The following is a 22,552-nucleotide window of genomic DNA, read 5'->3' as shown; positions in this document are numbered from 1 at the left end:
GGTTCATACACATTATTTGAGTTCCTTTCTATGACTTTTTGCCTTCTGGGATTTTCCCTTCATTCCCCAGAAAGCCTGGTTGCTCTGGGCTCTTCCCCATGGCTCGGCCAACAACAAAGAAGATAGGCTTTCTATCAAAGCTTTGGTTGTCCCACACAAAACTGTTGCTGCTCTTAGGGACAGGCAATAAAAAACAGGAAGTGCCTCTCTGAGTTTCATTTACCTTGCAGAGGCCTCAAGCCATTGTTTTTCGACTACTGTCCAGTTTCTAGCTGTCATCTGCAAGAAGACTGGATGCTCAGGAGTTTTCTCCTAAATATCAGAAGCAGAACTCCCTGCTTCTCACTCCTAAGAAATGACCCAGCCCTACCCCCTCCCACACTCAGGCCTGGTCCTGGGGGCACCAGAAGTTCTAGAGAGACTCCCCCGGGCCCACTGCCCACCCAAGAGAAGAGATACCACTAAACATAGCATCCAACAGGAAGCACACATTCCTTATGAGATACACAACTCAGAATTATATATACTCTGTACTTTTGTGCTCACAGTAGTTGACTTATTTCAGTAAACAAAATAAGAAAACAAATAACACCCCTGGGAAAAGGCATGGATATTCTAGAATTTCATTGGAGTTAATTACAGACCATCTATATAGATGAGACATATAAGCTCTTGCAGAGGAGACTAAGTGTATTTTTTGTCTTTGTTACAGAAGGAGATTGAGTAATGGTATCGAATCCTGCACTGGTTTCAGGAACTTACTGAAGCAGCCACCTCTTTCCAAGGGATGCAGGCCCTGGCCTTCCCTCTGCCACCTTCCTGCTGTGACTTCCCTGAGCATCTAATTAGGGAATAAATGGCACCCTACTGGGTATAAGTGAGAGTTGGGTGTCATAGGAAACAGTCATGACAACTTTAGTTCCTGGGCTCCAATTCCAGAGTTTTGTGAAGCCTCCCAGGGCCATCTACCCTTCTTCCCGGTGGAATGTGCTTCTCCCAGCTCAGCAGAGCAGGGTGTGTGCTGACGCCCAGGACTCACCATGGTAGATCCCAGCTGAGAGGTCATTACCAAGAGCTCACGACCTCCCAGCTCAAGACAATTAGAGCGCCAGGTCCTGGAAGCTCCCAGAGACATGGCACACTCCCCCAGGGTAGGAACCCACCCAGGATCCAGCGTCTCTTTGAATGCGGGTGTACTGGATTGACACCATGACAGTATAGCCCCTGTCCTTGTTCTTGGTTGTCCAGTGGTGTAAGGCAGACCCCCTTCCTTCTAGAACAGTGACCAACTCAGACTTTGCCTCTGCAGCACAGGGCAATAGGGAAACAGTTACCTGGTCCCATGGACCCAAGGAACTCGGCAGCCCCCAACTCTGCATCCTCTCTGACTGGCCTGGAATTGCCCCTATTCCTCCATTAGACAGCAGTGGTCCAGGCCTTGAGTATCCCAGGTGGGTTCCCTTGGTCAGCTATGATTTTCTTGGCTGTTCAGCCTCCTCCATCCCCCTTTCCTAACAGTTCCCGGTTCCTTTGGGTGAAGGAGCTCTCCCTTCTGGGCGCAAGAGTGAGGGGATGTTAAACACAGTGCTGGGGCAGGCCAGGCCAGCCAGATCTGTTTGGTGGGAGTTGGGCTCTTGAGTGAAGTATCGTGAGGAGTTGTTTGTTTTAAAAAAGAAAAAAAAGATTGGTAAAATTATTAACATCCTTAAGGACACGGCTGCATCATTCCTGGTGCTCAATGCCTGGAACCACTCTGATTCCTGCCTTTTTCCAGGGCTATTTGCCAGCTCAGTACCCCTGCCTTCCAGCCCTTTCTGTGAGGCACTGTGTATTTCATCATCAAAGTCACTTTTTGTCTAACCTAGATAAATTGGGTCTCTCTCGACCCAATTGATGGCAAAGAGCCTGAATTGATACAAGGGTATTTGTGTTAATCTTAGATTTGTTTATTTATTACTTATGTATTGCATGCAAGGCCAGAAACTTTCTAAGTGAATAATAAATATTAACTTATTAATCTTCACAATAATCCAGAGAGTTACCTCCATTTTACAGATGAAAGAGTGCAGGGGAAGGAAGAATAGCTTGCCCAAGCACACACTGCCAACAAGTAGACACATGCAGGAGCTGAGCTTCTACCTACATGGGCTACATTCAGAGTCTGTGCTCTTAATTGCTAGCCTATGCTGCCTGTCAGTACAAGTTAGTGTTGCTTGCAAGACAAAAATCACTAACTAGCCAATAACAATTCAGTTTGGATGAAAAAATGAAAGGTATGGCAATGATGATGTAGAGTTGTATTTATTGATGTGACAATGTCCATTGTATATTATTAAGTGAAAAAAAAGATAAGCATTTTTTATTTATTAAGATGGTATACCCACTGCCTCCCTACTCCCTGACTCCCAAACACACACACATTACAAAGCCTAGAATCACATTCATCAGAATGTCAACCATGGTGATTCTCCTAACCTGGGGAGGCCCACCAAGCTGTGGGTTTCTTAGTGCTAGAAATATGAGCTACAATAGCATGGAGCTTTGGAGGGGATACACTGACATGCTCCAGACCACTGAACCCCTGAAAGCTTACCTATATGGCATATCTCTGAATCTTTGCAGCGTTTCTCTCCCACCACCTGTAGTGTTTGTGACTTACTAAGTCATTCAGAATAGTCAACCTTTCTCGCTTATCAGGCCCATGAACATACTGTCATCAATATGGTAGGCCAATGTAATGTATTGCAGAGTGTCCAGAAAGGCTATATTGTAACACACAGCAGGATTCACATTGCCCTGGAGCAAGACTGTAAAGATATACTGTTGTCCAATCCTTGAGAATGTGAATTGCTTCTCAACCTACATCCTGCTGGATCCTTTAAAAGTGTCATTTCCATATTAATAGTTTCATATCACTTACTAAGGCTGTGCTAACCTGTTATAATAAAGATACCACATTTGGCACCACAACTGTAATTGGGGTTACTCTTTGGTTAAGTTTAGAGTAGTTGTTTAGTAGCATGAACTACCTAGCTTTTCCAGAGGGCAGACTGCTGAATTAAAATGGAGGTGTAACTGCCTCCTTCACATCTTTGTAGGTGGCACTAATCTCTATAATTCCCCAAGAATGTGATAATTGCTTTTAACTTACTCTTTTTTCACCATGAAACTTCAGTTTCAGAGCCTTCTGCGTGGTCCTCCCTAAGACAGTCATTGTTATTTCATAGTTTAGGAAACCACAGGTTAAGGAACCAGGTCAGTCAATTGCTATGTATTATGATGTTTGCATGAATGCATATCCTGATTATACATTCAGGAACTGGGGAAATGATTGCTGGGTGGCTCTGTGGATCCAGAGGGCCCATTGTGAGATGGACATTACCTGATCTCCACGTACTCTACTCTAACAGGGGCCATGATAGGGCTTTGGGTCCCCAGAGATTAGCATCAACTCTGACATTGTACTCAACATCCCTTGAAAGATCTGTGTATTTTCCTTTCCCCAACATGTGAGTTACTCGAATAAATGGTCATAGAGCCCTCCCGTGAAAACTTGAGGGAATCAGTGCTGTGCACATTAACAAGGTTCTTCTTTATGAGAAACTGCCCTCATTTCTATCAGTGGGTTCTGGATTCCATTGAGAACTGGCTGAGGTTCGGAAGCTGGGCAAGGGGTCTAGACTTTACCTTTAGAGAGCCGACCTCGGCATTCTGCTCATCGATTTTCAATTTTTTAAATAATATATCTAAAGCAATATCCTTGTCAGCTGCCCATCTGTCTTGCCTGTAGGAAGAGCATATCCATGCATGTCTGCCTTCATAGATACCTACAGGCCAGGCCTCTCAGCTGTCACTCTAACGTTGATGACCCTTAGGGAAATTACTTTATCTTGTCCTCACAGTTAAATGCCGCCACTTGGCCTCTGTTATTCTGGAATTCTATCATGTTGCTCACTACTGGGGGATCCAGTTCTATAAAACATCCCTAGCATTATTCCAGCCTGCAGGGGACAGCCACCTTTGAGCTTGTCAAGGATGTGCTGCCCCCTCAGCAGTGCATTCCTTCTCACCTTAGTTAGTGTCTGAGACACCTTAGTAGTGTCGCCCTTTGGAGGAACTCGGTCGCCTGATGGATGGATTCTCCAGTTGTAGAGCACAGAGTCATTCTAGCACACCAACTTCTATATCCTTGGGACCCCCTTTCCCAGACTCTGCCACAGTAGTCCTGGTATCTCTGCTTCCACTTGATTTAATGTATAGCATAGCTTATACTAAGTCTCTGGGAGCCACCCAGGAGTATATCAGAATTGTTACCTTTGGCCCATGCCAGGCTAGTTAAACTCTGTGGTAGAGAAGCTTGCCCTTTTGTCAATAATTCTCACTTATCTGGTTTCACATTTCGCCCTTCCTGGACCAGGATCCACTCCCAGACACAATCTTCTCACTCCTGCTGATGCAGCTGACCAGTCCTACAGCTCCTTCGGAGGATGAACGCTCCCTTCACTTTGTCGCCCTACCCAGGACTCTTCACTTGCATCGTCCTGAGTGGTCCCTATATAGTCTTCATTCTAGAAAAATCGGGAGTTGGGTGGGGGTGGTAGCTCTCTCCTCCAACAAGGGGCAAGAGGACTTTTCTGTAGGCCCAGTGAGTTCAGGGGGCATCTGGAGTTAAAGTTCTCAGGTACATCTACCTAAATAGCCCCATGCTGAGTTTCAAGGCCTTGACATTGGCATGAGAGACCACCCTGAGCTTAGAATTCAGTATTCTCTGAAGTCTGGCTCTTTGTAAAATAAGGGCCTGTAATAGGCCTTCCTTGCTGTCTGCCTTCCAGCTGTAGGGTCTCTTCTCTTTAGGCTGGTGATGACTAGATCTAAACCTGTCATTTACTCTTCTCAGGACATTAATGACCCTTAGCAATAGACACCAAAACCCATACTTCTATAGTTACTTTTCCTCACTTCTTAAATGCTAGACAATTATACCAGCTATTTTACCTCTTGACCTGTAGCTCATCCAATTTACTACAGGTGAAAATTTGGACAACTGCTCAGTGATAGCACTTCTGGGACTATCCATATTCCACCCAGCACCATTGGGCTAGACAGTGATCCAACTCCAGAATCCTGTCCTCAGAGCTCACTTCCTGGGGCCATTACCTTAGGTTGCATTCCCCAGAAGCACATTCTGGGACGAAGTCCCTTAAGCAAGAGATTTATGGTGAGCGTTCACTCAGAAAGGAGCAGGGGAAGCAGCATCGTGTGTCCAAAAGCTCTGTGTAGCCTCACAGAGTAGCCGCACACCACATCCTTGGTCCTGCTTTGAGGCAAGGGGGACGGCCTCAGACCATGGGGTGTCACTTCCAGGCAAAGCTGGTTCCACTTGACCCAGGGTGATATTCTGGGGACTGCTGGCATTAGCAGCTGCCACTCAGCAGCTGGGGATGAAAAGACCTGGCCAGAAGAGGAGATGGTGCCAGGATGCCAACAGCTTTGCAAGGGAGCGAAAGATGGCTTTCCTCTACCCTGCTAGATTCTTTGGCTGAGCTACGAATGAATTAAATTGACAAAAGCAGATTAACAGGAAGAAAATTTTTTTAATAATATATTTATGCATAGGAGACTCACGAAATATGAGACTCCAAGAAGAGTCTCATACACCATACACCATCCTGAGCTATGAAAAAGAACGGGGGCTTGGGGCTTCTACATGGAGGTGGCCACGGAAGTGGGAGAGTGAAGGGAAGAAGAGTCTCCTGAATAAAGCTTGGCTGGTTTTCAGATAAAAGGTCTTCCAGGTAATAAATGTTGTCTGGAGCAGCCCTCAGGAGGAGAGGTGAGAGTCTGTATGGGATGGTGTCAACTCCAGTATCCTCCCCTGTGATCGCACTTACTCTTCCCTGACTGATGAGATACTCAGGGTTGTGATTCATGATGATTGAATTTCCTTTTGAGGATTTGTCTTTGGGCAGATGAGGGAGGCTCAGAGAAAAGCCCCTCTCTGCATGTGCTGTGCCCAAGTGACCTTATTTTTTGTAAGTGGTAAACCAGTGGCATATTTTGGGGTGTTATTTGCTGAATGCCTTCAGCATCCACTAATCCAGTCAATTGTTCCCATTTGTTTCCTGAATAGCAAACACTTCCTTGAAATTCTTCTCAAACTCAGCCTCCAGTCTAAGTCCCATTTGGCCAAAATCCTTGTACTGAAAAAATAATAAAGACAAAAACAATGCTTCTCATCATTAGCGTCGTCAGACAACTTTCAACTGAGAATGATCAGGACTCTAGTCTTTAAAACAAAAAAAAGTACTAAAAGTCCACAATTTATAATGGTATATATTTTGGAGTACAAAGTAATGTTGTGATTTATGACTGCTATGTGGAATAATTAAATCAAACTAATTAACATATTCATCACCTCAAATAGTTATCATTTTGTTTCAGTGAGTACATTTGAAATTTACTCTCTGAACAATGTTGAAGTGTGAAATACACTATTGTTAAGTAGAACTCTTATCTTAAACACCCTAAGTTACATTAACCAGGTTAAACTTGAAAACTCATGCAACTAACAGTAACTTCTGTTTCTCACCAGCATGATCCTTTCTTATTAACAGGGCGGAAAAGTGAAATCATTTCTACAGTTGGGATATTTATTTATTGGCTTTGGTTGCTTATTTCAGTGGGTTAGAAAAGTAATCTATGCTCTTTCAACAATTCAGATAGTGGAAGGGTATAAGGTAAGATTGCTAATCTGTTCCTTTCTCTGTCACTTCTACTCCTTGCTGCTAATCCGTGTTAACCATACGGTCTCTTCACATGTAAAGGAATCTGGAGTTTGGGATTTCTGGGATTGGGGGCAGATAAGAAGCACAATATCACTTTAAGATGAAATTCTCTTCTCTTTATATGCTGCAGCAGGCAGGACTCAATTGCTCTCTCTGAGCTCCTGTCTCCTCTGGGGCAGGTAGGGGAGGAGCTCTCAAGGACCTGGGGTTCTGGTTGCAGGGACACCTTTTGACTCACTGTTTCTTTGCTAAGAAGAGCTTAAGTTCTGAACTGAAAACAATCAATCACTTCCAGAACCCTTGCTTGTGCAAGCTTATTACAGGATGAGGGAAACTAAATTTTTCTAGGCACCAGAAAATGAGGGGAAGGATGGAAAGAAATGAAATGGAAGCAGGAAGAGCCACCTACCTTGTAAGAGGCCCTGTGGTTCTGGAAGATGAGGCGCATGTCTTGTACAAACCCCTCCACTTGGGGGTAACTGTGCTCATTCAGCCTTTTCTTGATTTTATCCAACCACATGGGCTCCTTCAGGCCTTGACACGTCCCTCTAATCTGGTGACAAAAAAAACAACAGAAAATCTACCAGTATAGTTCAATGTCTGCTTTCTGTGGATTCCCATAAAATCCAGCAGAAATACAACAAGGTGAAGGTTGTAAAGACGGCGTGTGCTCTTGCCCCGTGGGATTAAGATCACAAATCTCACGAGGGCCCATTTCAGGGTCAGGTAATGTCATGGCAGCCTGTAATCATGGGTTGCTGTTTTTACTTACATAATAATAGTATGGAATCTTGGCAAAAAAGGAGCTCTCAGAACAGCAATAGACTTTCAAGAGGAGGAACTCACATTTCTGCAAAAGAAAGAGGCTGTAAATGAAAAGCAGCTTGGAGAGAATGAGCCCACATGCATGAGACGGAGCACACGACTCACACCCTTCTTCCACAAGTTTCTCTAACATGTGTGGCTCTTGGAAACAGACATGTCATGGCTGAGTTATTTTTTGTGCAAACAAATTGGGGTGTTCTATCAGTGCGATTGAAGTGTGGCTCGGAAGAGCAGGCTCCTTTTGTGAATTCCCCTGACCCTGCGCTTGTTCATGGTGCTCACGTGTGAGGGGAAAGGAGAAGGCTTGGGGTTTGCATCTGACTTACCAACTGTTCCTGCGGACACATCTGCCTCTCCAGGACCTCAGATTCCTGACAACACTGTTGGCTTCCTGAAGACTCCTTCATCCTGCAGAAGATGCAACTCCACGGGGTCCTGAGAGATTGGACATGGGTGAGCAGAGGGCAGGGACCCTGGAAACGGCCACCGTTCCTGTGGCTGCCACTGTCTTCCTTCAGGAATGGCCAATGGCCTCAGCCATGGGAGGGAGGAGAATACCTCCCAGAGTATGCAGGATTCACACATGGGATCTCCAGCCATTGGCCTTTCCCTCGCATCAGTGGTAGCAGCAGGCAGGAATCCTCTCGGAAGGTGGTGTCACCATGAGTGTGGACTCTCCTTTTCCTGTCTGAGCTGCTGGGAGCACAAGCAGCCCTGCCTGCCAGGCCTGAGTTTCAGAAACTGGGCTTTCAGCTCCAGGGACCTCGGGCCTCCATCAGCCCAATGAGACTGTGCTTCCTGTCTTGCATGAATAAGCACAAAATATAAACAACTGGTGCTTCTTGTCTCCAACCCACCCTGCTGCAAAACTTGAAGGAAAGGACAAGGCCAGTATGTAGGCAAAGGGTCCCCAGCACTGGCCTCAGCATATCAGAGGCGGGTCCCTGAGAGCACAGAGAACATGAACCTCCTGCTGCCAGCGTCTCCCGCTGCTCTCTGAACACACTGCTGGGTCCCAGTACCCGACGAACCTGCCCCTTCCCCATCTAGACACAAGTGGGCGCTCTGCTGGAGAGCGCGCATGGCAGGCGGAAGGTCCCTTAAAGCAGGAAGGAGAGGCCCCTGCATGTCACTCACCTCTCAGTTTCCACAGGCGCGATGTGACAGTCTTCATGGAAGACTCTTGAACAAGTGTCACAACAGAACAGCTCCCCTCCGTCCCGGCACACCTCACACTCATCCAAGTTTCTCATCTAGAAGGTAAAACAGCGTCCACGTCACTGGGAACTGCAAGATTCAGGAAGGCCACCCCTCTGGGCATCTAGAACACACTGCCTTGTGTGAGTCTGTGTGGACAGGCGTATGCTTCTCCCTGGGATATGAAGGAAAAGCATGGCAGGGAGATTTCAGAGCAAATCCTGGTCTGCAGTGAAGTTCAGGAGGCAGGGGTATGTGTCAGAATAAAAACGTTTTCCTTATAAAACCAGAGTTTGTAATGCAGAAAGACTAGCAACAAAGCAAGATGGTGATTTTATAGGAATCTGAATAATTGTATTATGCTGCAGATAAAACCAGGTTTTCAAATAAAGTGTTAAATCCATTTGCCTATACCACAAATCAACTGGTGAAAAGGAGACTCAGAGAATTACATATGAGAGAATAAGCTTCTGAGATATCATCACATGCCATATTCTTGGCCATAAGTTCCCCATGAGTTGAAGAGAGGGCCTAGTTAGGGGTTCCTAGACTGTAGGTTTTGCGCCTGGAGGGCTCTACGCCGACCTCTGAGGGGGAAGGACCGTGGGTACAGATGACCATGTGGACCACAGGAAGCACAGAGCTCTTCGGCTCTGGGAGCCTGGCAGATGATCTCCCATGACTTAGCTAACCTGAATTGTAAGGTGCGAAGGTGCCATCTCCAATGGCCAAGGACAGTGGTAACAGCACCATACAGTGTTGAAGATGGAGGCCCTCTCCTCATTTCCTGGGCCCATAAAAGAGCTGGTGCTTTGTTCTATAAAAAGAATGGGAAATCAACTAATTCTCTATTTCCCACCAGTCTCAATATATGAGACCTTCAGCCAGATTTAATTTGATTTGGGGAAGTTAAAATATGATAGTATTTGCATTCATGTGTTGTGGAGCAAATCCCAGTCATTAAAAACCAACAGAATTATAGAGCAAATATAGAGACCAATACGTAGAGGCTGTATTGTAGACAAATGCATGTGTATTCATGACAAAGAACCGGTCTGTGACTGAGCCCTTTGTCGTTCAAGGGAAAAGTGCTGTGAGGACTAAAATTAGAGTTCAATATTATGTGCAGCCTGGACATCTGGTAACACTGGGAGGGCCTAGAATGGTCTATCTACAAGTTCTCCCCCGCCTCTGCTCCTGCAGGTAAGGTTTCCTACCAACACTTCTGATCAAGAGGACGGCTTGCACCTTCTGCTTATTTTTGAATAGCTGATTTCAATTCCCTGCCAACCATGGAATTATTCAAGCCAGCCAATCACACTCTCCCTCTGGAAGCAGGGGACAGCCCACCCTCCACAGCCACTGACTGTTTCCTCTGTTCCTGAGCGCAGCCCCCATGTGGCCCTGTGTGGTGTGGGATGCCTGCCCTCCCCCACCGGGCTACTGAGTAAATGTGACTCATAAACTGCTGTCAATCTCATCTGTCCAGTGTCAGATGTTGTGTGTTCTGCCATCTCCAAAACCCTAGGGTGGGAATGAAGTACCAAACATTTAAATATGTCAAATCCTTAATCTTTAAAAAAAAACTATTATTTCAATAGTTTTGGGGGAACAGGTGGTTTTTGGTTACATGGATAATTTTTTTAGTGGTGGTTTTTGAGATTTTGGTGCACTCATCACAAGAACAGTGTACACTGTACCCAATGTGTAGTCTTTTACCCCTCACCCTCCTTCCACCCTTCCCTCTCAGTCTCCAAGGCCCGTTGTATCATCCTTATGTCTTTGCATCCTCATAGCTTAGCTCCAACTTATAGGTGAGAACATACGTTGTTTGGTTTTCCATTCCTGAGTTATTTCACTTAGAATAATGGTCTCCTACTCCATCCAGGTTGATGTGAATGTCATTATTGCATTCCTTTTTATACCTGAGTAGTATTCCATGGTGTGTGTGTGTGTGTGTGTGTGTGTGTGTGTATAAACATCCATGTGCAAGTGTCTTTTTCATATAATGAGTTTTTTTTCTGCTAGGTAGATACCCAGTAGTGTTACAGAATCCTTGGGGTATTGCTTTTTCTTGCTAGAAACCTCTGTAGCCAGTGGCGCCTTTGCCTGAGTTTTGCTTGGGCCCACTGGGCTGCTTCCACCCACTTGGCCTGGCAGGCTGCACTTGGTTCAGGCTACTGGCCTGGATCCCACACCTACCAAGGGCCTGCCATGGGGCAGGTCAGGCATGGAGCAGGGAGGGGTGTGTGAGCAAGCAGGGGGGCCAGCCACTGCACACAGTCAGACATGCCCTGCTGTTGCATAAGGGCAGACAACTCCAGGTGCTGGCATGAGCACTGGCTCTCTGCGAGGCTGTGTCTGGACCAGGCACACTGCAAGCAGCTTCCATGGCTGGCACCATGGAATGTGGTGGCACCTGGAAGCTTGAAGATGCCAGGAACCACAGAGCCTTCAAAAGGGAGTCACAGCCCTGGCTCAGGGAGCTTCCAGGTCTGGTGTCCCCAAATGGCTGCAGCTCTTCTCTCCTCTTCACCCACAACGTGGTAATAAAGGGGCATGTTTCAGCCCTGTTTGTGTTACAGCTCTTTAGCCTCGCCATTCAGCAGATCCCAAGTTCTTTTGTCCTGCGACCAGGAAGAATGAGGGACACAGACAAGTGGAGGGTGAGCAAGACGAAGAGGAGCTTTACTGAGCAGTAGAACAGCTCAGAGACCCACTGTGGGTAGCTTCTTTCTGCAGCCAGGGTTTCCTGATGAGTGTTCAGCCCTCAGCAGAAAGGAGGAGGTCCTGGGGTAGGTGACTTCTCTCTGCTGGCAGGTAGTCCCTGAAGTGCAAAGCTCCTCTCTGCTGCTGGGTGTCCAGGATGTTCTCTCCAAGTCTGACTGAGTCTAGAGCTTTTATGAGCTTCAGAGGGAAGTGTATGCTGATTGGCCCATAGGTGACCATGAGCAGACCTTTGAAAGGCATTGCAAGTTCCCACTCTGGTCCACAGGATTGGCAGCCCAGTTCCCAGCCTTCAGGCCCTCCCTTGCCTGAAGGTGGTGCCTCACCAGGAACCTGCCCCTTCCCACCCAGGAGCCTGTCTGCCTTCCCCCGCCACCCATGGTGCCCAGGCCCTTTGCCCCAAGGGGCACTTGCAGGCCAGTGCTGAGCTGGCCCCAGCCCATTCTTGGCCTCTCTCCTATGCTTGTCAGCACTCAAAATCCAGAGGGGTGCAGGCGGCAGGGGCCTGGTGTGTCAGCTCTGCCCCAAGTATGTACACACCTGACTGGGCTGCAACCACACCTGGGCTCAGCCCCAACCCCGCTCCAAGATTGCAGCGGGTGCCGGGAGCAGGGAGAGGTCAGGCAGCAGAAGCAGACACACCCTAGCCTGCCATGGCAGAAGGAGGATGGCCTCCTGGGCCCCCAAGAGCACTGGGAGGCCCAGGCCTACAGCTGCGACCTGGGCACCTGCAGTTGTGCCTGGCAAGCTCCTGCCCTGCCAATTCGGGAGGCAGGGCTCCTGCTTGTCCCTGGCTCTGCAGTGTGGCAGCCTCAGCCATGCCCCCTCTCTGTGTCTCCTGCAGCAGTTGTGGATGAGGTGCAGGTGGCACAGTGCCCAGCCAACCTCACGCAAAGGAACCTGACACTCAGGGGCCAGTTCTGTGAGTCCTGGCTGCACCTTTGGCCAGGTGCTTGCAGGTTCCTAGGACGCAGCGGGGAGAGAGGTCCAGGCTGTGATAGAGGCTCTGGGCTTGGGAGCAGGTCTTGCTGGCCATGTGAGGGGTGAGCGTGACACAGTGAGCTGCCTCAGGGCACAGGGGATCCACTGCCGCCACTGCTGCTCCTGCAGCCATTCCTGCTGCCCTGTCTACCTCCTTGCAGCCTGGGTTGGGGGCTCCCACCCTTGCCAGTCCCAGGCCAGGGTCTGGGGCAGGGGTGATGTTGCCTCAAGTTCCTCCTGTGGCCCAAGGGTCAGGGACGACTTGGGGCACCCCCTCTCCTGGCTCGTGACCCTGCCAGGGGGAAACCTCCAGGAGCGGATTGCCTCCCGTCTTGGCTGCTGAAAGCACCAGTCACAGCGGTCACTCTAACTCGGGGCAGATCCTAGGGACACAGCCTCTGGCGGCCCTTCGTTTAGCCTTCTGTGAGGGGCAGGAACCTGGCACTGAGGGCAGAGTGGGTGTGGGGGCCGCGTTGCTGGCTGGGTCCTGGAAGTGGGCACCACTTCCACTTCCCACCCTGGCCCCTGAAGCATGGCCACTGCTCTGCATTGGGGGCCGACCTCCACACTACCTGTGCAAGTGCCAAACCACCACTGGCCCAGCTCCGCCTTGGGGCCTCTCTCTGCTCACCCCTCCCTGCCTGACCACTCCCTATGGGCAGCTGGGCCTAGCCCCATTGCAGCGACTCCCAGAGGTGGGCTCCAAGGGCGAATGGCTCTGGGGATCACCTGCCTCTGTGTCTGAACGGGAGGACCCATGGCCTGTGCCTGCACCTCACTGCAGCCAGCTTCATGGCAGCAGCCACTTCAGACTGCCCGCCACTGCCATCAGTAGTGGGACTGCTGGATCAAACGGTAGATCTACTCATACTTCTTTAAGGAACCTCTGTACTGTTTCCATAGTGGCTGTACTAGTTTACATTCCCACCAGACGTGTAAAAGTGTTCTGTTTTCACTACATCCATGCCAACACCTATTGTTTTTGATTTTTTAATTATGGCCATTCTTGTAGGAGTAAGGTGGTATTGCATTGCGGGTTTGATTTGCATTTCCCTGATCATTAGTGATGTTGAGCATTTTTTCATGTTGTTTGGCCATTTCTCTATCTTCTTTTGAGAATTGTCTATTCATGTCCTTAGCCCACGTTTTGATGGGATTATTTGATTTTTTCTTGTTGACTGCTTTGAGTTCCTTGTAGATTCTGGATATTAGTCCTCCGTCGGATGCATAGTTTGCAAATATTTTCTCCCACTCTGTGGGTTGTCTGTTTATTCTGTTGATTATTTCTTTTTCTGTATGGAAGCTTTTTAGTTTAATTAAGTCTCATCTATTTATCTTTGTTTTTCTTGCATTTGCTTTTGCATTTTTGGTCCTGAACGCTTTCCTAAGCCAATGTCTAGAAGAGTTTTTCCAATGTTATTTTCTAGAATTTGTATGGTTTCAGGTCTTAGATTTAAGTCTTTGATCCATCTTTAGTTGATTTTTGTATAAGGTGAGAGATGAGGATCCAGTTTCAGTCTTCTAAATGTGGCTTGCGAATTATGCCAGCTCTATTGGTTGAATGGGGTGTCCTTTCCCCTCTTTATGCTTTTGTTTGCTTTGTCAAAGGTTAGCTGGCTGTAAATATTTTACTTTATTTCTCAGTTCTCTCTTCTGTTCCATTGGTCTATGTGTACTGGTATATTCTCACATCCAGACTATGCTGTTTTGGTGACTATAGCCTTGTAGTATAGTTTGAAGTCAGATAATGTGATGCCTCCAGGTTTGTTCTTTGTGCTTAGTCTTGCTTTGGCTACATGAGCTCTTTTTTGGTTCTATATGAATTTTAGAATTGTTTTTTCTAGTTCTGTGAAAAATGATCATGGTATTTTGATGGGAATTGCATTGAATTTCTAGATTGCTATTGGCAGTATGATCATTTTCACAATATTGACTCTACCCATCCATGAGCATAGGACATGTTTCCATTTGTTTGTGTCATCTGTGATTTCTTTCAGCAGTGTTTTGTAGTTTTCCTTGTAGAGGTCTTTCATCTCCGTGGTTAGGTATATTCGTAAGTATTTTATTTTTTTGCAGCTAGTGTAAAAGGGGTTGAATTCTTGATTTGATTCTCAGCTTGGTCGCTGTTAGTGCGGAACAGTGCTACTGATTTGTGTACATTGATTTTGTATCCTGATGCTTTACTGAATTCATTTATCATATGTAGGAGGTTTTTGGATGAGTCCTTAGGGTTTTCTAGGTATACGATCACATTGGCGACCAGCAACAGTTTGACTTCCTCTTCACTGATTTGTATGCCCTTTATTTCCTTCTCTTGTCTGATTGCTCTGGCTAGGACTTCCAGTATCATGTAGAACAGAAGTGGTGAAAGTGGGCATCCTTGTCTTGTTCCAGGTCTCAGAGGGAATGCTTTCAACTTTTCCCATTTCAGTATTATGTTGGCTATGGGTTTGTCATAGATGGCTTTTATTACCTTAAGGTATGTCCCCTCTATACCAATTTTGTGGAGGGTTTTAATCACAAGAGGGTGCTGGATTTTGTCAAATGCTTTTGCTGTCTTTATTGAGATGGTCATACAATTTTTGTTTTTAATTCTGATTATGTGGTGTATCACATTTACTGACATGAGTATGTTAAACCATCCCTGCATCCCTGGTATGAAGCCCACTTGATCATGGTGGATTATCTTTTCTGATAGGCTGCTAGATTCAGTTAGGTCATATTATGTTGAGGATTTTTGCATCTATGTTCATCAGGAATATTGTTCTGTAGTTTCCTTTGCTTGTTATGTCCTTTCCTGGTTTTGGTATTAGGGTGACACTGGCTTCATAGAATGATTTAGGGAGGATGCCCTCTTTCTCTATCTTTTGGAATAGTTTCAGTAGGATTGGTATCAAATCTCCTTTGAAGGTCTGATAGAATTCAGTTGTGAATTCATCTCGTCCTGGCCTTTCTAGTATTGGCATTTTTTTAATTACCATTTCAATCTCACTGCTTGTTACTGGTCTCTTCAGAGTTTCTATTTTTGCCTGCTTTAATCTAGGAGGGTGGTATATTTCCAGGAACTTATCCATCTCCTCTAGGTTTTCTAGTTTGTGCACATAAAGGTGTTCGTAGTAGCCTTAAGTGATCTTCTGTATTTCTGTGGTATTGGTTGTAATATCTCCCATTTTGTTTCTAATTGGGCTTATTTGGATCTTCTCTAGTCTTTTCTTAATCTTTCTAATAGTGTATCAATTTTGTTTATCTTTTCAAAGAACCAGCTTTTTGTTTCATATATCTTTGGTATTTTTTTTTTGGTTTCAATTTCATTGAGTTCTTCTCTGATCTTTGTTATGTCTTTTCTTCTGCTGGGTTTGGGTTTGGTTTGTTCTTCTTTCTCTAGTTGCTTCAGGTGTGAACTTAGATTGTCTATTTGTGCTATTTCAGACTTTTTGATGTAGGCATTCAATGCTATGAACTTTCCTCTTAGCTTTGCTTTTTCTGTATCCTGGAGGTTTTGATAGGTTGTGTCACTATTATCGTTCAGTTCAAAGGATTTTTTCATTTCCATCTTGATTTCATTGTGGACCCAGTGATCATTCAGGAGAAGATTATTTAATTTCCTTGTACATGCATGGTTTTGAGGGTTCCTTTTGGAGCTGATTTCCAATTTTATTCCACTGTGGTCTGAGAGAGTACTTGCTATAATTTCAATTTTCTTAAATTTGTAGAGACTTGTTATGTGGCCTATCATATGGTCTATCTTGGAGAATGTTCCACGTACTGATGAAAAGGATGTATATTCTGCAGTTGTTGGGTAGAATGTTCTGTAAATATCTGTTAAGTTCACTTGTTCTAGTGTACAGTTTAAGCCCATTCTTTCTTGGTTGACTATCTATCTTGATGACCTGTCTAGTGCTGTCAGCGGAGTACTGAAGTCCCCCAGTATCATTCTGTTGCCATCTATCTCACTTCTTAGGTCTAATAGTAATTGTTTTTTTTTTTTTCCTTTTTTTTCACTTATTTATTTATTTATTTATTATTATTATTATACTTTAAATTCTAGGGTACATGTGCATAAAGTGCAGGTTTGCTACATATGTATATTTGTGCCATGTTGGTGTGCTGCACCCATCAACTCGTCAGCACCCATCAACTCATCATTTACATCAGGTATAACTCCCAATGCAATCCCTCCCCCCTCCTCCCTCCCCATGATAGGCCCCAGTGTGTGATGTTCCCCTTCCCGAGTCCAAGTGATCTCATTGTTCAGTTCCCACCTGTGAGTGAGAACATGTGGTGTTTGGTTTTCTGTTCTTGTGATAGTTTGCTAAGAATGATGGTTTCCAGCTGCATCCATGTCCCTACAAAGGACACAAACTCATCCTTTTTTATGGCTGCATAGTATTCCATGGTGTATATATGCCACATTTTCTTAATCCAGTCTGTCACTGATGGACATTTGGGTTGATTCCAAGTCTTTGCTATTGTGAATAGTGCCGCAATAAACATACGTGTGCATGTGTCTTTATAGCAGCATGATTTATAATCCTTTGGGTATATACCCAGTAATGGGATGGCTGGGTCATATGGTACTTCTAGTTCTAGATCCTTGAGGAATCGCCATACTGTTTTCCATAATGGTTGAACTAGTTTACAATCATACCAACAGTGTAAAAGTGTTCCTATTTCTCCACATCCTCTCCAGCACCTGTTGTTTCCTGACTTTTTAATGATTGCCATTCTAACTGGTGTGAGATGGTATCTCATTGTGGTTTTGATTTGCATTTCTCTGATGGCCAGTGATGATGAGCATTTTTTCCTGTGTCTGTTGGCTGTATGAATGTCTTCTTTTGAGAAATGTCTGTTCATATCCTTTGCCCACTTTTTGATGGGGGTGTTTTTTTCTTGTAAATTTGTTTGAGTTCTTTGTAGGTTCTGGATATTAGCCCTTTGTCAGATGAGTAGATTGCAAAAATGTTCTCCCATTCTGTAGGTTGCCTGTTCACTCTGATGGTAGTTTCTTTTGCTGTGCAGAAGCTCTTTAGTTTAATTAGATCCCATTTGTCAATTTTGGCTTTTGCTGCCATTGCTTTTGGTGTTTTAGACATGAAGTCTTTGCCCATGCCTACGTCCTGAATGGTACTACCTAGGTTTTCTTCTAGGGTTTTTATGGTTTTAGGTCTAACATTTAAGTCTCTAATCCATCTTGAATTAATTTTCGTATAAGGAGTAAGGAAAGGATCCAGTTTCAGCTTTCTACTTATGGCTAGCCAATTTCCCAGCACCATTTATTAAATAGGGAATCCTTTCCCCATTTCTTGTTTCTCTCAGGTTTGTCAAAGATCAGATGGCTGTAGATGTGTGGTATTATTTCTGAGGACTCTGTTCTGTTCCATTGGTCTATATCTCTGTTTTGGTACCAGTACCATGCTGTTTTGGTTACTGTAGCTTTGTAGTATAGTTGGAAGTCAGGTAGCGTGATGCCTCCAGCTTTGTTCTTTTGACTTAGGATTGTCTTGGAGATGTGGGCTCTTTTTTGGTTCCATATGAACTTTAAAGCAGTTCTTTCCAATTCTGTGAAGAAACTCATTGGTAGCTTGATGGGGATGGCATTGAATCTATAAATAACCTTGGGCAGTATGGCCATTTTCACGATATTGATTCTTCCTATCCATGAGCATGGTATGTTCTTCCATTTATTTGTGTCCTCTTTTATTTCACGGAGCAGTGGTTTGTAGTTCTCCTTGAAGAGGTCCTTTACATCCCTTGTAAGTTGGATTCCTAGGTATCTTATTCTCTTTGAAGCAATTGTGAATGGAAGTTCATTCATGATTTGGCTCTCTGTTTGTTTGTTACTGGTGTATAAGAATGCTTGTGATTTTTGCACATTAATTTTGTATCCTGAGACTTTGCTGAAGTTGCCTATCAGCTTAAGGAGATTTTGGGCTGAGACAATGGGATTTTCTAAATATACAATCATGTCATCTGCAAAGAGGGACAATTTGACTTCTTCTTTTCCTAACTGAATACCCTTGATTTCTTTCTCTTGCCTGATTGCCCTAGCCAGAACTTCTAACACTATGTTGAATAGGAGTGGTGAGAGAGGGCATCCCTGTCTTGTGCCAGTTTTCAAAGGGAATTTTTCCAGTTTTTGCCCATTCAGTATGATATTGGCTGTGGGTTTGTCATAAATAGCTCTTATTATTTTGAGGTACATTCCATCAATACCGAATTTATTGAGCATTTTTAGCATGAAGGGCTGTTGAATTTTGTCAAAAGCCTTTTCTGCATCTATTGAGATAATCGTGTGGTTCTTGTCTTTGGTTCTGTTTATATACTGGATTATGTTTATTGATTTGTGAATGTTGAACCAGCCTTGCATCCCAGGGATGAAGCCCACTTGATCATGGTGGATAAGCTTTTTGATGTGCTGCTGAATCCGGTTTGCCAGTATTTTATTGAGGATTTTTGCATCGATGTTCATCAGGGATATTGGTCTAAAATTCTCTTTTTTTGTTGTGTCTCTGCCAGGCTTTGGTATCAGGATGATGTTGGCCTCATAAAATGAGTTAGGGAGGATTCTCTCTTTTTCTATTGATTGGAATAGTTTCAGAAGGAATGGTACCAGCTCCTCTTTGTACCTCTGGTAGAATTCAGCTGTGAATCCATCTGGTCCTGGACTTTTTTTTGTGGGCAGGCTATTAATTATTGCCTCAATTTCAGAGCCTGCTATTCAGGGATTCAACTTCTTCCTGGTTTAGTCTTGGAAGAGTGTAAGTGTCCAGGAAATTATCCATTTCTTCTAGATTTTCTAGTTTATTTGTGTAGAGGTGTTTATAGTATTCTCTGATGGTAGTTTGTATTTCTGTGGGGTTGGTGGTGATATCCCCTTTATCATTTTTTATTGCGTCTATTTGATTCTTCTCTCTTTTCTTCTTTATTAGTCTTGCTAGCAGTCTGTCAATTTTGTTGATCTTTTCAAAAAACCAACTCCTGGATTCATTGATTTTTTGGAGGGTTTTTTGTGTCTCTATCTCCTTCAGTTCTGCTCTGATCTTAGTTATTTCTTGCCTTCTGCTAGCTTTCGAATGTGTTTGCTCTTGCTTCTCTAGTTCTTTTAATTGTGATGTTAGAGTGTCCATTTTAGATCTTTCCTGCTTTCTCTTGTGGGCATTTAGTGCTATAAATTTCCCTCTACACACTGCTTTAAATGTGTCCCAGAGATTCTGGTATGTTGTATCTTTGTTCTCATTGGTTTCAAAGAACATCTTTATTTCTGCCTTCATTTCGTTATGTACACAGTAGTCATTCAGGAGCAGGTTGTTCAGTTTCCATGTAGTTGAGCGGTTTTGATTGAGTTTCTTAGTCCTGAGTTCTAGTTTGATTGCACTGTGGTCTGAGAGACAGTTTGTTATAATTTCTGTTCTTGTACATTTGCTGAGGAGTGCTTTACTTCCAATTATGTGGTCAATTTTGGAATAAGTGCGATGTGGTGCTGAGAAGAATGTATATTCTGTTGATTTGGGGTGGAGAGTTCTATAGATGTCTATTAGGTCCGCTTGCTGCAGAGATGAGTTCAATTCCTGGATATCCTTGTTAACTTTCTGTCTCGCTGATCTGTCTAATGTTGACAGTGGAGTGTTGAAGTCTCCCATTATTATTGTATGGGAGTCTAAGTCTCTTTGTAAGTCTCTAAGGACTTGCTTTATGAATCTGGGTGCTCCTGTATTGGGTGCATATATATTTAGGATAGTTAGCTCTTCCTGTTGAATTGATCCCTTTACCATTATGTAATGGCCTTCTTTGTCTCTTTTGATCTTTGATGGTTTAAAGTCTGCTTTCTCAGAGACTAGGATTGCAACCCCTGCTTTTTTTTTTCTCCATTTGCTTGGTAGATCTTCCTCCATCCCTTTATTTTGAGCCTATGTATATCTCTGCATGTGAGATGGGTCTCCTGAATACAGCAGACTGATGGGTCTTGACTCTTTATCCAGTTTGCCAGTCTGTGTCTTTTAATTGGAGCATTTAGTCCATTTACATTTAAGGTTAATATTGTTATGTGTGAACTTGATCCTGCCATTATGATATTAACTGGTTATTTTGCTCGTTAGTTGATGCAGTTTCTTCCTAGCCTCGATGGTCTTTACATTTTGGCATGTTTTTGCAATGGCTGGTACCAGTTGTTCCTTTCCATGTTTAGTGCTTCCTTCAGGGTCTCTTGTAAGGCAGGCCTGGTGGTGACAAAATCTCTAAGCATTTGCTTATCTGTAAAGGATTTTATTTCTCCTTCACTTATGAAACTTAGTTTGGCTGGATATGAAATTCTAAGTTTAAAATTCTTTTCTTTAAGAATGTTGAATATTGGCCCCCACTCTCTTCTGGCTTGTAGAGTTTCTGCCGAGAGATCTGCTGTTAGTCTGATGGGCTTCCCTTTGTGGGTAACCCAACCTTTCTCTCTGGCTGCCCTTAAGATTTTTTCCTTCATTTCAACTTTGGTGAATCTGGCAATTATGTGTCTTGGAGTTGCTCTTCTCGAGGAGTATCTTTGTGGCGTTCTCTGTATTTCCTGGATTTGAATGTTGGCCTGCCCTACTAGGTTGGGGAAGTTCTCCTGGATGATATCCTGAAGAGTGTTTTCCAACTTGGTTCCATTTTCCCCCTCACTTTCAGGCATCCCAATCAGACGTAGATTTGGTCTTTTTACATAATCCCATACTTCTTGCAGGCTTTGTTCATTTCTTTTCCTTCTTTTTTCTTTTGGTTTCTCTTCTCGCTTCATTTCATTCATTTGATCCTCAATCGCTGATACTCTTTCTTCCAGTTGATCGAGTCGGTTACTGAAGCTTGTGCATTTGTCACGTATTTCTCGTGTCATGGTTTTCATCTCTGTCATTTCGTTTATGACCTTCTCTGCATTAATTACTCTAGCTATCAATTCTTGCACTTTTTTTTCAAGATTTTTAGTTTCTTTGCGTTGGGTACGTAATTCCTCCTTTAGCTCTGAGAAGTTTGATGGACTGAAGCCTTCTTCTCTCATATCATCAAAGTCATTCTCCGTCCAGCTTTGATCCGTTGTTGGCGATGAGCTGCGCTCCTTTGCAGGGGGAGATGCGCTCTTATTTTTTGATTTCCAGCTTTTCTGCCCTGCTTTTTCCCCATCTTTGTGGTTTTGTCTGCCTCTGGTCTTTGATGATGGTGACGTACTGATGGGGTTTTGGTGTAGGTGTCCTTCCTGTTTGATAGTTTTCCTTCTAACAGTCAGGACCCTCAGCTGTAGGTCTGTTGGAGATAGCTTGAGGTCCACTCCAGACCCTGTTTGCCTGGGTATCAGCAGCAGAGGCTGCAGAAGATAGAATATTGCTGAACAGCGAGTGTACCTGTCTGATTCTTGCTTTGGAAGCTTCCTCTCAGGGGTGTACTCCACCCTGTGAGGGGTGGGGTGTCAGACTGCCCCTAGTGGGGGATGTCTCCCAGTTAGGCTACTCAGGGGTCAGGGACCCACTTAAGCAGGCAGTCTGTCCCTTCTCAGGTCTCAACCTCCGTGTTGGGAGATCCACTGCTCTCTTCAAAGCTGTCAGACAGAGTCGTTTGCGTCTGCAGAGGTTTCTGCTGCTTTTGTTGTTGTTTACTGTGCCCTGTCCCCAGAGGTGGAGTCTACAGAGACAGGCAGGTTCCCTTGAGCTGCTGTGAGTTCCACCCAGTTCGAGCTTCCCAGCGGCTTTGTCTACCTACTTAAGCCTCAGCAATGGTGGGCACCCCTCCCCCAGCCTCGCTGCTGCCTTGCGGTTAGATCACAGACTGCTGTGCTAGCCATGAGGGAGGCTCCGTGGGCGTGGGACCCTCCAGCCAGGTGTGAGATATAATCTCCTGGTGTGCCCGTTTGCTTAAAGTGCAGTATTGGGGTGGGAGTTACCCGATTTTCCAGGTGTTGTGTGTCTCAGTTCCCCTGGCTAGGAAAAGGGATTCCCTTCCCCCTTGCGCTTCCCAGGTGAGGCGATGCCTCGCCCTGCTTTAGCTCTCGCTGGTCGGGCTGCAGCAGCTGACCAGCACCG

At 44.9% G+C, this 22,552-nt stretch overlaps 1 protein-coding gene across 8 annotated transcripts in view; it reads right to left on the bottom strand.

The window, feature by feature from the left end:
• Positions 1–5,574: 5,574 nt before the first annotated feature.
• Positions 5,575–22,552, bottom strand: part of SP140 (SP140 nuclear body protein) — an 86,747-nt gene continuing 69,769 nt past the window's right edge. For all 8 annotated transcript variants that reach the window (XR_012421546.1, XM_065526200.2, XM_065526203.2 and 5 more), the window contains 5 exons: positions 8,748–8,863; positions 7,937–8,045; positions 7,558–7,635; positions 7,195–7,338; positions 5,575–6,200 (listed from right to left, as the gene is read on the bottom strand). Coding sequence is in view for 7 of the 8 variants with exons in the window: in XM_065526200.2 (XP_065382272.1) it covers positions 6,102–6,200; positions 7,195–7,338; positions 7,558–7,635; positions 7,937–8,045; positions 8,748–8,863 (546 nt within the window). In the remaining variant the exon portion in view is untranslated. The remainder of the gene's footprint in view (positions 6,201–7,194; positions 7,339–7,557; positions 7,636–7,936; positions 8,046–8,747; positions 8,864–22,552) is intronic.

This window comes from Macaca fascicularis, chromosome 12 (genome assembly GCF_037993035.2).
Source record: "Macaca fascicularis isolate 582-1 chromosome 12, T2T-MFA8v1.1".
NCBI lineage: Eukaryota > Metazoa > Chordata > Mammalia > Primates > Cercopithecidae > Macaca > Macaca fascicularis.
The sequence above is the reverse complement of the archived record's forward strand: the minus strand, read 5'-3'. Positions and strand labels throughout refer to the sequence as shown.